Source organism: Argopecten irradians, chromosome 14 (genome assembly GCF_041381155.1).
Source record: "Argopecten irradians isolate NY chromosome 14, Ai_NY, whole genome shotgun sequence".
Classification (NCBI taxonomy): domain Eukaryota; kingdom Metazoa; phylum Mollusca; class Bivalvia; order Pectinida; family Pectinidae; genus Argopecten; species Argopecten irradians.
The window spans coordinates 36,279,673-36,294,640 of NC_091147.1; the positions used below are offsets into that span (position 1 = coordinate 36,279,673).

The following is a 14,968-nucleotide window of genomic DNA, read 5'->3' on the forward strand; positions in this document are numbered from 1 at the left end:
TGGCATTTATATTGGCTATGACCGCCAACGGAAAGACATTTAATGCTTATATTTACATTTGATAACAATTTCATAATGAATTCCAAGAGATCTTGTATCAATAAAGAGTAAAAAATTCAATATCTTTACAGACAAACCAGTCGTTTCAATAGCCATATTCCGTGATCGCTGACGCGACAATTGTGACGTCACAATGATAGTGATGTCATGATTATGACGTCTCTCACAACTTAATTTTGTCATTTTTTGTTTTGGGCGTCTAGAATAATACAGTTTTCAGAATTAGACTTTTTAGTTAACAGTTGCAATGCACTCTTTTATTTAAATATAGTTTTGTCCATAGTTACCTCATTGGTTTTCAAATTTCTCAAATGGTTCTTAAATCACACCTTTTATGGTAAATAATGTATTTATGCAGTAAGCATGAATTGTAGTATTTTAATCCTGATTTTATTTTTAGCCTTCTCGTATCTTATCGTTTACCTCTGTGAGGTACTTTTGCAATTAATGAGAGGATATTCATTGTTTCTTGCTGAATACCAGTTATACTTTATCACAGACTCTTACGCGATGAAATATTACTGGTAGTCATCAAGAAACAAGATTATATTTATTACATTTTTTCTTGCTGCTTCCATTTACAGAAGACCATCACTACTAGTTCCGCCAAAGGTTCTAGTAAAAACATACAGGCACATAAAGGTTATTATGTGAGTATAATGTCATATATTGAACTTTAAGTTCACCATAAAAACCTATATATCACTGCCAAAAACGTAATAAAAGAAATTTTAAGGACTTAAGTTAGATAATTACTTAACGTATGTCATGTACAGTCGTCCTTAATATTCCAAGGATTACAATAATTGTCACTTTATTTACGTCTGGACTGTCTCATAGTAAAACTGAAGGTTCTTTGCGTGTTAACTGATGATCAGATAGTTTGGTCCTTTGATGTACATCAAAATAATTTGAAAAACGATAACTATGGTTGACTGTGTGGCTTTAAAGTTGGGTGTCAATATGTATTTTCAAGTCTCTGCAGGCCTGTGATTGGTCAGGTTGTTTTTCTTGAACTGCAATCAGTTTTACTATGCATAGTCCAGTGGTGGGCGTACCGACAGTGATGTATCACCTCTGAAGTATTGAGTAATGTGACACGCAAGGGAATCTTTGGAAGAACTAGAATAACTTAAAACCATGTCATGCAAAATGTTTCCTGATAGGCTTTCCATTGTATGTGCATGTTTGATTTCAATTACCAATACGTTCATTGATATGCTTTATATTCATTACCTGTAACGTTTACACTACAACACAAACGATTCCCTATTTACACCAAAAGCGCTTATTACCTACTAAAGTTACATTATTACCGATGAAAGTTTTTTTAGAACCGATAACGTTGAGTTTTTTTTACGAATGGATCCCTGCGTTTTTTTTTTTAGTTTTTCCTTGGTTGTATAACGATTTGTGCTGATATTAATTAAATATCTGAAAATACAAGTTATGCATCTTCTTTGGAGTTCATTCAAACTAATATAAAGTAAAGGCGATTATTTTTACAGCTACAGAATGAGTATTATTGATAATTATTGTAACACAACACTTATAACTTTAAAATATGTTTACGAAGATCGACAATGGAAAGCATACTCGCCCGAACGTATTTGTAATGCATATTGCTTGCAGCCAGTAGCGTGTTATTCTAGGGACGTCCCGCTCGGGTTAACATTATTGTACAGTAAAACATCATTCAATAGTGGACTACAGTGATCAGAATCGATTACATTGGCTTTCAAACAGCTAAGGGTTTAACGTAAATGTGCATTTAATATCTAAACACACGGTTGACTATCGGCTTATCATAATATAATAGAATAAAATGGTGTTACCAGCAGCATGTGGTATGTGTTTATGACGCTAGCCAATTTCCGAGGGAATTGGAAGCCTATCGGAAGGTTTAAATACTTGGAATAACGACGTAAACCGAGTCAATACAACAGCCAATAGTTAATCAGATGACCTATTCGCTAGTGAAGTCATGTCCTAAACATGAATAGTATTACATGTAACATGTTGGATAAATTTCTAGGATATTTTATTTTAATTGTGTTTCAAAGTTTTGTCATTTCAGACCATGGATCGGCTTGTTCTGGAGTAAACCTGTTTTCTCATTAACTAAGCTATTTCCGCCGCTCTGTATGTTTTAATCATACACTGTTCAGTAAACGCTACATACGTCTTCATTAACTTTGAAATTTATTTTTGAGTGAAATAATGTCGTTGTAAATGTGTTGTTCCGAAATCACAATGGGATATATAAAACTCTCCATGATCGACGTCGTATTCATTTGTGAAATTCTTTTGTTCTTTGAAGTGTGTTTAAGTGCACAGCAAACACCTATGTTGGACATCGGTAAGTAATTTTGTGTTAATATGTAGCTTTACTGGGTTTTTTTATTCTTGGTTTTTTATTGAATGAATTGAAAGATATTAGTCACTATCAACAGTGCATTACCGTATATTATATATTTTTGTCAAATGACAATTATCTCCTATCATTGTTAAAATAAGGAAGGTTCAAGTGTTCATTTCCATACATGCATTGGACTCAACAGCTAAACAAAATTAATATAATTAACATTCGGGTGTACTGTTACCGAATGTATAAAACAAAGCTAAAATCTCTTACAATGCACAATGTAAAACAATTCTATTTGATATCATATTCTTACTAAGTGTTCATTTTTATCATGTGGTTAGCAGTTAAGTTAAATGAGAGGATGTGACTAGCGAGTATTTGATTTCTCGATTTGCATGAGTGGCATTTTGTGCCTTTATTATTTTCGCTATACACATACCTTTGAATTTTAAGAAACAAGTTTTTTATGAACAAAACAGAATATTACGCGTCAGCGATTTTTTCGCGGTGAAACTTTTCCGAATAATAAGCATAAATTTTCACATCGCCATAAATTTCCACATTTACTGTTCTCGATAGAAACAACACGAATCACCAAAGCCCTGTTGCATGTCATACAGCAATGAAATGTATACTGTCACACGTTAAGTAGAATGCAACGCCGTTCTACAGTGTTCATTGAACGGACTCAATGTTACTTGTATGAATTTCAACAACACCGATAGATGGATACAAACAAGTTTAGCTGTTGACACTAATGTATCGAGACGAATACATATTTCAACAGTCCCACTGGAGAATTTTATTTGTATTTTTATCTGGTTTCAAATGACAAGTTGCTGTATATTTAACTTGTTGATCAATAAGTACGTTGCTTTTAAACGTTGTGTGACGATACACATGTAAAAGCTAAAAGCAAGCGCGACTTTAAAAAACAACACAATAACTACTTACTACATAGATGCATACATTTTCAATATAAGCTCCCCCTGGAATCTCTATGTTGGTGCATGTTATGGTGAAGATCAACATGATATTGTGGACTATGAATATCGTTTTGGAGTTATTGCGTCAATTTATTTTAGTAACACATTTAAATATCACACTTTGGGTTAATCTTTTCAATTTTAGGTTAAACATTCATGCTATTGTAAACTATGAAGGTCTTTTTGGCAGTTTATGGATAACCCGTAATTTGGATAATTTTGTTACTTATCACATCGGATTTTCTTCAAATGACATCAATATTATTTTGGTTGGATGAAGCAATACTATTAAATAAAACAAATCTCCGTGGACCTATTTTTCCTAACATTTGCTTAAATATAGTTTCCATGGAAGTACGACAACAAATAACTATATTTGGACATTTATTGCCATGTCAGACATAGTTTCTGACAATCAATGCACATGAAAAGTTACATAATTATTGACAATGTTCACATTTTGAAATACATTGAAAGAAAACCAAAATATGGTTTGCCTTGACAACAGAAAATACCCTTAGCTACCACAAAAATACACATAAAAACTTGCAATATACACATGGTGTAGTTTAAGTAATTAATATCAAGGACATCCATTTAGTTGATCATTTTAATTTCATTCACTTAAAATTAGCAAAAATATGAAAATCGTGAAATTTGTATCTTGCAAAAAGGCAAAAATAATGTTCTATATTAACAAAATATTTACTAAATTTAAAAAATGAGTTTAATTTACGTTTTGGTATAAACGATATCGCTTAATTTTAATTGACGAATAAATGAAAATCACGTTGCGAAAATGCAAAAAAAAATGTTCTAATCTTTTTAAAAAAATCTACTATTTAAAAGTAAAAGATGTATAAAACTTATGTTCTCGTGTAAGCGATATCGCTAAACTAATGTTCGCAAAAAAAATGAAAATTGCGAAATTACAGCTCATTAAAATACAATTAATGCTCTGCTCGATTTTCATCTCATATTACTAATCCTATTTCCATGCTAGGCACGCAGCTTCACAACTCACTTCCCTTAACTAATTATCTTTAATCTATTCAGTGGCGATTGAACGAACCTTTTGTTATTGATAAGGTTTTGTTTTCGAAAATCAAATGAAACATTTTACGCATTCATAATTCATACCTTTTTATTTTTTTCAATATGGAGGATAAGATTATATGTGTCAGGTAATGATGAAATTGATTACTATACGGTTTAGTTTATTACAAAATAATATCCCGAAACGTTAAGTTAATGATAAATGTATATATCATGAATGGTGTTTACAACGGTCGCTATTGATGCATACAGCACAATATATTTTCGCTTTTAATTTTTTTTCGCGGAGTAGGTTTTGATTTAATTGACATTGCTGACAATCATAGAATGCCTTCGTGAGTTTGAATATTTACCAAGGATACTACAGACCACTTCCAATAGCACTCCTTAATTTTAAGGAATTCTTTAACTTACGATTCCCCATTAGAAAGCATTGCAGAAGTTAAGGTAAGCATCTTAACTTAATAATTTCCTTAACTTCTGTAAACATGTATAAAGCTGAAGTTTGAATATGAATTCCTTAAAGTGAAAGCATGTTCATAAACCTCATAAATTAGTTTCGTTGACTTTGTTTATTTAGTAAAAAATGTTTTCTTGTCAAACTTTCCATTTGTTCGTGGGGAGAATTAAATAATGAAAGGTGATCGACATCATTTTGGTACAGACTTAGATCATAGTTTTTTTTCATTTTTTTTTTGTATCTTTTGTTCAATAATGTTCTATTTGTAATGTTATGATATCGATTAGATATAGTTATGGCGGTTTTATTCTATCCTGAATATAAGTATTTATGAGCTCATACATTATAATTAACAGAAAGCTAGGACCTTGGTCGGTAATTACTATGTTATCATCGTAAACCAGCATAGCTGTATTGATATGAATAGATATGACCTAATACCAAGGTAACCGAATATATCCAATAGCTATGGTACAGTACTGAATGTGTCATTAATTTAGGGAATACTGACGTCCGATTAGGGTTTTTTTCTCCTTTGTTTCCCATGTGAGCTATAAATAACATGATTCCACATTTGAAATGTTTCGCTTGGGTAATTTTTATTGTGATGTAATTGTATTTGTTAATGTATTGGCAATATAGGCCTCTAGGCGTTTGAATACTTACATTGACACACAACATTGCATCCCATCCCCAAGGGGAAGTAACTGGTGCACCACAGTATTAAAATGCACGATCGACAAGAGAGGTTGAACGTAAACTGCCGATTAAAATCGTAACCGTTAATTTTGCCTCAGCATTTCACGTTTTAAACATGCAGAACATCAGAAAGCGGTGAATGACAAAGAACTCAAAATCTTCATCATCGCTGTCATTGCTAATCGATGACTTAACGTTTTGCTGGTACAATGCTCTGGTACTAGAAACGGAACAGTAGGTACATCAGTTACACTGATCATACTTAAGTACATCACTATCAATATAGAAAAATGAGAACCAGCACATTTCCCACATTAAAGCGCCCGAAACATAATGTAAATAATATTAACGACTTCTCATACAATAACATATTCGTAATCAAATGTCGCGATCGATTAATCCAAAGTGCATTGTAAATAGAAAAAAGTTTTTAGTAAATACAGTCTGGAAAGCACAACAATGTATTCGGAAGTACGCGTTGCTCGATCCACAAGATATGTCATGTGAATCTAGTTCAAGTACAGGTTATTTTTAATAAGGTTATAGTGGTAGAATCGAATTCACAAGGTATATACTAAACACAGCGTAGCGGCGACATAAAACAAAAATAAGAGTAAATTCAAAATAATTCGTGAAGTGGTTCATGGCGATAGTACATGGGTTTTGTGTGTTACTGTAAACAAATTTTCTTTCGCGTACAACTCACTTTCGCGAATTTCGTGAATAGAATAAATTCTCAAAGGCTTATCTTCGCAAATATTTATATAAATCATGATTAAAATGATAGATATTTTCATGTAATTTTAAAACAGCGAAAGTTAATCTTCGAGAACTTGTTCTCAAAAAAGAAATCTATAATATCCGCGAAAGAAAGATGGTTTTATAGTATGTTTCAATAACATAAAGATATTCAATATAAGTTAATAATATCTAAGATTTTTTCTAAGAGTTTTTTTTTCTGTGAAATATTTAAACTAATGCATTAGCCAATCATGATGCTATGTTACGAACGGTGACGCTATCAGATGATGGCCAATGGAAATGCTCGTTACAAGCAATGTTGAATTATACATAATACTTATTTGAAGAAACAATTCAGTCTAAGAGTACATTAAAACATGCACAAATATCGGAAACAAATTGAAGTCAAATTATTTGGTTTAACTTTGATATGCCAGAAAAGCGCACTGTGATCTCGTTCGCTGTCCGCCATTGCACATTGTGGCGTGACTTCTTGTATTTCGTACCCTGACCCTTGCCAATGGAGTAAAGCGATATTGTCTAGAACTACTCGCTCTTACAGTATTGTGTTTACCTTAGTAGGTGCATGATCTTGCCTAATAACAGTGGTTATGTATTACATTTGTTTAATGTACGTGACATTGTTTTGGGTATGCGTACAGCGTACATATTGTAGCTGCTTAATCGCATTGCTATATGATTTGAAATTTCAACGGTTTCATTTAAATTACTTAACAATGTCGTGAAATATGTCAATATTTTGTTATATGTTCCATGTAGAATAATCCACTTATGTCATATTTTGATTCGTGGTTGTGTAACAGAGTAAGCCTCACTTAATTGTCCCTTTAACAATGTTGTGGAATTTGTCAATACATGTTTTTTGTTATATGTTTCATAAGGCAAAAAAATGTTTGGTTAGGGTTACATTGGCAAAAAATAGAGTCGGTCGGTCAGGAGGATTTTTTTTTAAATTTTTTAGTGTCTTTCACTCTAACATGATGGCCGGAACCGGAGTCTGAGATCGAATTCCCGACTATTCAAAATAAAAAATTCATAAATAAGGGGGGGGGGGGGGGGTTAGGGCCGGGGGCAAAATAATAGGGTCGGTCGGGTAAACCTTATCAGACATTTTTTTTTTGGCCTAAGGAATGTAGAACAATATATTTATGTCATATTTTGCTTCGTTGTTATGTAACAGAATAAACTTCACAGAATTGTCCCTTCAATATTTTCATTGACATATAGGTGTTATAGCGGAAGGGTGCCACAACCAAAACGGCGCTAACCAGACATTTACGTCTACTACAGTCTGGGACGAGTCCCTGTTGGTCCAACTGCACTGGACTTATATCGACAGCATTGACATGTATAAACTCGTGCGAGCAGGTGAGTTTAGACACACAGTTAACCTTCCGTGGGATCAGGTGAGTTTAAGAAATACAGTTATTGTGTGCCACATTTGCATCTATAGTTGAACGCTCAGTAATGTGAGACAGGATTTGGACTACATCCATTTGCATTGACATACATAGTGAATGACAGCGGTAGATTCTGATCTTAATTTGTTTGGAAGTAAACTTTTTTATCGTTCACAGGTGCGACCTGGCTGATTTTATTGTTTACATAGTTTCTTTGGCAATATTGTTAAGTGAGATCCCGCTATCACAATGATACACAACACGCAATCACTTCACATACTGTCTAGCGGGTACATTTTTCGGGTGTTTTATTTTCGGTATTCGCGTTTTTACTGAAACCAAGAATTCTAAACATTAGTGAAGAAATTCAATAACATACCTAAGGACGACAGTTTAATGATTTATGGGAATTGTGAACCGTGAATTTTACCCTCCGCGAATATGCTCTTTACAAAAAAACCGCGAATATTATTCCCGCGAATTTTAAGTGTTGTACAGTATACTCATTACAGGGAAGGCCGTTCCTTACTGATCATAACAGTTACATAGAACATGAAGCAAAATAATTACATACCAAACATTTAACCATATTCTATTCCAAATTGCTGTTGATGTTATTAATACGCTTAACAACATAATTATATTTTATCGTATATTCAATATTTTTTTATTGATTTACAGTAATTGAATTCCAACACAGAGGCATGGACGCCATTTTACTCGCTGATGACCTGCCGGGCATCGGTGGCTTACCAAAAGAAATCATTAAAGAGGACATTCCAATATTAACTCTCGGTGGCCGAGTCAACACCAATCCAGTGATATTTGTCGACCGAGACAACAACTGCCAATCGTCCTTCTCGCCGGCGGACATGACGACACAAAGCGATAAATGTTTACCTCCACTTTTCAGCCAGGAACACTTGTCCTCGACTTATATTAACCACAGCTTGTCCTACCTTGATTCTAACATTCTATCGGTGCTGCATCACCTTCGCTGGTCGGAACTGATTATCCTGTATGATAAATCAATAGGTAATCATAGCTAAATTAGAATTTCGATTGGTATAGCTAATTCAAATATTATCTGAGTTTTTATAGGCATATCACCAGTGTTTTGATTGCGTTAAAAATGTTATGAACACAGTAGGGTACAGAGACATGTCCAATGTATCGTGTCGCATTCACGCACTATTGCAACTACGCTAATTTGAATGCAATTGCTCTTGACTATATATAGGGTATGAGTAAATAAATGTTTATAAACTGGATTTTCGGTTTACGAGATAAGGTTGTTTAATCTGTGGGAATATATTTTCCAATGACTACGTGCTTTAAATATCAATGATGATAAATTATGCTTATATATTCATTGCATAATATTTGCTTGTTAAGAGCGTTTTCATTGGCTTAAAAATTTATTTATATCAGCCCATAAAGGAAAAAATGGCGTCGCGTTTTGTACCGTTGCTTCTGATTGGCTGAGATGACAGCGTAATGATTTCATAGACAAAAGAGTCCAAAATGAATTTTGAGTATTGAAGAGATTATCTTTATAAAATTGAATTATAAGGATTAATTTGAATAATTATTTTATGTTATGGAGATATAACACAAAAATCTGAGTGTACTCTCATCATAAACCGCTTGGCGGTTTATTTAGAGTACACTCAGATTTTTGAGTTATATCTCTATAACATAAAAAAAATCTATTCAAGTTAATCCTTAAATCAATTCTCAAGTTTTACAGTTAGGTAACAAATATTGTTTGGTATGCTAATAAATATGAAGGGTGATGAGTTAATAGTTTATTGAGAGGGAATGATAAAATAAATCATGAAATGCAGGTATCTGTCACAATTTTTTTTTCTTACAATTTGAAACGGGGAATAAATAAATAATTTTCGTGTTGTTAACGTTCGAGAAAGCAAATGAGTATTACAACAATGATTATTTCATGTTGTTAACAATGATGAAAACAGGAAATTAATTCTTATTATGCAATACGCATCAATCATCTTTCCCAGCATAGGTATTTCTAAAAAAGGAGTTAATTTGCATTTCATTTCAAAATATTGTATTAATGATACAAAAAATGTGGGATATGGATGTGGCGCAGTGGTACAAGGCGCAGATATGTTTGGCTAGGCGATTGGGTGCCGTAGATCGTGAATTCGAGGCCCGGATAGGGCACGAGTCAATAAATTGTCATGCTTTGTTAAATTGTGTTTCTTTGATATTCAATAGAAAAATATAAGCATAAAGACAATATGAATCATGAAATAATAAAGTTAACAAAGGAATCGGACAGTGTATTGCATATTACTATTGTTTCATTATTAGGTTATAATAGCAAAAGATATAGCAACCGGATGCCATACTTGTTTCCCGTATTCAATTTATTCATATTTTTTCATTATTGATATCTGTATAACATATGGTTGACACTTGCAGAGTTTCACGTGGATAGAGTAATCCGGATATTGTCAGACGAGGGTCGTTTTGTAATTACATATGAAATTGGCAGCATGGATAACGAGCAGATTAACAATTTGATGGAGACATTGGACAAATCACAAGATTACGAGAAAATCAATATCACTCTCATGGGCAACGCAAACTCCGTAGAAAAAGTGCTTGTTACAGTAAGTATGATAAAAACCTGTCATAGCGGCCACCTCTCTATAAAGATCACTCACTTGATGAAGCTCCTTTTCCGTCACCCAAACACTGCTGTTACTGTTAACCAACTTTTATTTGCGTGCGATTTACTTTCCCGGATGGGTTTCGCGATCGACTTAAATTCGCAAAAGTTAATCTCCGCGAATTATGATCGATATGACTTAGGATGATAGTGTATCATACTATATGTAGTGTGTTCCGCGAAAGTTAATCTCCACGAACTTGTTTTGAAACGCAATTCGCGAAATTTAATAGCCGCGAATAAAAGTTGGTTTACAGTAACTCAATATGACCTGAACATAGAGACCACTTGGCAGTAATGTTTAATTTTCCCTGGTACTTTGGTGGTCTATATAGGTTTATTTGTCTCTGCTTGGGACCTCAGTTCTGATTCCTCTCAAAATTACTCAGTAATGAATACTTGACTTTTTAAAAATCTTTTTCTTATTTAATTCTAAGAAATATTATTGATAATAGAAAAGACAATATTTTGAGATTCTTGCTTGTTGAATTTTTTATTGCTTACAAATACAGTTATATGTATGTGACAAAAAACTGTTTTGACTATTTTTTTTAATTCTTTAAGTATCTTCAATTCATGAATCTACAGGGTTACCCTAATTGTGGGTAGGTATCCATTATGACGTCATTATTTTGTACACATGACGTCACAACCAATACCTTCCCGCAAGGACAGATAACTCTGCAATATGCAATTGTTTATAAAATGACGTTGACATACTTGTTATTCTGCAGGCAGACCAGTATGTACGGAATAATAAAAGGAGATCCTCGCTAAGTATCCGCTCTCTGTGGATGGTATTTTTACTGAGTGATGATATGGATATGTTTCGCATTCAGACATATACAGAGAGCATTGACAACGTCGCTCTTCTTCTCCTTCCGACATTCTTCGTCGCAACTCAGAATGGGGTAAGTATCATAATTATGACAGAAATGAATTATAAATATAGTCTTAATAATTACCTTTTTTGATGAAATAAAGATTGACAGAAACGAATTATAAATATCTGTTCAATTGTGAAAAAGGAACATTCACGCCTGAAGAGACAACTGAAATATTTCAATGTCAGGGTGTGAAAAGTACATTATGAATTCCTGAGGATAGATCAGTTAAATCGTAGAAATCTGATTTGAATAATATTTCTGTAGATCATACATAAATGACATAAATATGATATGATAATATGATAATATATATAAATATGTTTTGTTGTGTCAATAGAAAACGATTCCAACAAACATCGCAATTATTCCTAGAAATTATTTGATGGCACCTAACTTAACTTATTTACCACTGATAGATCATAATGGACTGGTTAAGTCTTTCGTTACAAGAGCCTTAAAATGTCTTCATTAACTTAATAAATCCAAACAACTCTGATAATATTCACTACTGGATATTCGATATTGCTATTGTGATGTCACATCGCCCAAACATCGGGTTCTTCAAGATGGAATTACTAAGGTCGTCGTTCTTCTTTTATTAAGAATGCATTTCAAATTATACTATTGCTATTTTTAGATAAAATTTGTATCCAATATATGATTTAAAATATCCTATTCGGCGTATTTAGTGTTATACTACCCCAACGGTCACCGAGGTCTTATGCTAAATATCAACGTGACCAATATTAACCAATAAAATTACTAGAAAAAATCATATTATGCTATAACGTTACCGTATTTAATATTGGCATATTTAGCATTTCTCGCTATGTATATAGTGGTAAGTACAGAGAACCAATAACAGAAAAAAAGAATCATTCGAAACGTCTCATGTTATTTTGTATAAGTTTCCTGTTATTTTATAGACAATGGATGTACAACAACTTGTCCGAAAAGCTTTGTTCAATATAGGCTCTAACAGCACGATGACATCGATGAATAAATCGATGATGAATGAGATGATTTTGGACTTCATACATGCAGTGAGTATTACGACTTGTTACCATCATGTGATTTGGTTTAGGTTTTATTTTGATTATCCACCTATTCCATGTTGGTATAATCATCGACTATTGAAGGCGAAAAATTGTAATAGAAATTACTGTAACATTTTTTATATCATTTTTTTATTATATTTTTTTTCTTCAAAACGTTCTTTCGTTGATCCTTGTAAATCAATCTTCTTTTCAAATCCCTTGAAATTCCGAACCTCTTTAGGGACTATATTTTCTATGAAATCAATGCGCCGTTGTATCAGCAAATCAGTGATTGCGTGTCAATTTTATTTGGGATGATTGTTTCTCAGGCAATAGAAATGCTCGTTACTATAGCAATATTGACTTATTACAATCTGCGTGCTGACATGTCTTCCTGCAGGCTCGTGTAAGAAGAGACTTTTCTGTCTTTGACTTTTTATCCAGCGCATCCTGACTGAAATTCAATTATATCCGTAATGAAAATAAAAATAAAGATGGAAATACGGTTTTCGTGTTAGCAATGACACCTGACTCGACGTTTAGTAGTCCTGATTTTAGATTTAATAGGTTGTTCCATTATCCCGATTTCCGTGACTGTTTTAAACTTCAAACGTTAATGTTCACAGCAGAGTGTTTATGATATTGGATGCCGATTGGCACTAACGTTTCACTGTCGCCATACCGTGCGTGCGTTCCTTTTGCAGATTTGTACCAGTTGTACTGAATTGATACGACACCGCCTAATGGAACGCGTTTTTGTTTTTCTTATATTGCGGCACCCATATTAACGATGTGCTTTGAATTTAAAATCAATATATTTTCTATTTTAATCGCATAACGAATATAAAAGAAATGCATAAAACGTTTCAAAATACTTGCCAATACATTATAGAATATCAACGAATATTAATATATTACGCTTGTTTTTATCAAAAAATAAATTTCGATGGCAAATTTAATACATCGGAACACCATTTTAAATCCAAGTGATACTCTTCAAGAAACGAACCATTTGAATCAGTTTGGCTGGAGCGCGCTCCATTACAGATACAGTACATTAGTTCTGGTACAACTGGTACGAACCCGCAAATGGAACGCACAGATAATCGGCTAACCTGAAAGATTCCATATATGTTGTTTCATGTACGGGCATGCTCTGCTTTGAACCATCACATTTCCGGTTCTGGAAAGAGCAAGAAGTAGTCGAACAAAATTTAAAACGAGGTTTTTCTCTATGTCCATTTCGCTTTCATTTGTACTGTTTAAATGTTTATCAGTGATGGCATTCTTTCATTAAAGGAATTACAGATGTGCCATTGGTCACCCTTGCTTACCCTCATGTTCACGGTCGGAGGACGTGGCTGGAGTCACGTGGGTTATGTGGATATTATGGGAAATACTGCCTTCCACGCTGAGATTTTCCCTAACACGAGGTTTGGGTTCAATCGTCGCAAATTTGCGGTGTCGACCCTGGAGGTTAGTGATTCTTTTTTTCCCATTTACTTTTCCCAGAATAAATAAGCATAACTTTGTAATAATAATCAATAAACAAAGCATCAATATTGAAGGTTTTTTATTTATTTTGATGACATACAGTTCTGATGTCAAAGATAAACTGTGTGGTTTGCCATATACGGATTTATGGCAGAAGCTTGGGTTATTTTCCTGTCTTATTTATTACAAGCCTATATTAATTTACAATTGTATTGCATTTTTATTCACTATTAGCGAATAATATATATTTGTAAATTAGTATATGCTTTTGGTAACTAAATATACAAACAGCAGGATTTCTGTTCATATACAAAACAAAAAAAACATTTATTTTTTCATGCTATATCTTCTGGCAAATCAGACAAAAATATTTTGATTTCGTTATGAGACCCATTCAAAATAAACAGCACAGTCCTAATCAATGAAAGATACTGCTTCTTTCAGCTCTATCCAGTGGACAAAATCCACTTGTCCACCCAGTTGGACAACGTGAAGCTGTACTTACAGTGGACAAGAGTGGAAAGCTGTCCACTCCATACAGTGGTACGTGACGGACCACAGTATCCAGTGGACCATCATTATGACAGTACAGTGTTGTCCACTGGACACAGTGGACCACTAAATATCGTGTCGGTTAGGTAAATGTGTGTAACATAGAGTATTGTACTATAAACACCGCAATCTCAGTTCTGATATCGGTAAAAAAAATCTAACAATACATTATTTTAATAGTGTCATGATACACCTGTCTTTTTCATGCAGCATTCCATCTATTTATTTTTACAACGTCACTGTATTAGTATCCATAGATAATTCTTTTAGCTCCAGCATAATGAAAATTGTTTTAAGTTAATGATTGTTTTAATGTGTTATCCACCATGTATGAAAGAGTGTAAGTAAATTCCTTTGCAGACATTTTGGAGCTCTCGCTGATGGGGTGCAACGGTATTTTAGTCAGTTTTCTGCTGCAAGTATATGTATGTACCTTTACGGTTGTTTTGCCGGTACCATATTGTCCGGAACCAGTATCGGCTAGTGGCGTCATAAAATCTTCCTGC

General features: G+C 33.4%; 2 protein-coding genes across 2 annotated transcripts in view; one reads left to right on the top strand and one right to left on the bottom strand.

The window, feature by feature from the left end:
- The window catches only part of LOC138307466 (sodium-coupled monocarboxylate transporter 1-like), a 61,707-nt gene that overhangs the window by 40,504 nt on the left and 6,235 nt on the right, over positions 1-14,968 (bottom strand). The gene's annotated exons all lie outside the window — the stretch shown is intronic.
- Positions 1,784-14,946, top strand: LOC138308060 (uncharacterized). Its single transcript, XM_069249011.1, has 9 exons — positions 1,784-2,419; positions 7,616-7,756; positions 8,470-8,823; positions 10,243-10,433; positions 11,227-11,403; positions 12,306-12,422; positions 13,716-13,892; positions 14,355-14,548; positions 14,823-14,946. Exons 1-9 carry the CDS (start codon positions 2,293-2,295, stop codon positions 14,944-14,946), a joined length of 1,602 nt encoding a protein of 533 aa, XP_069105112.1. The 5' UTR covers positions 1,784-2,292.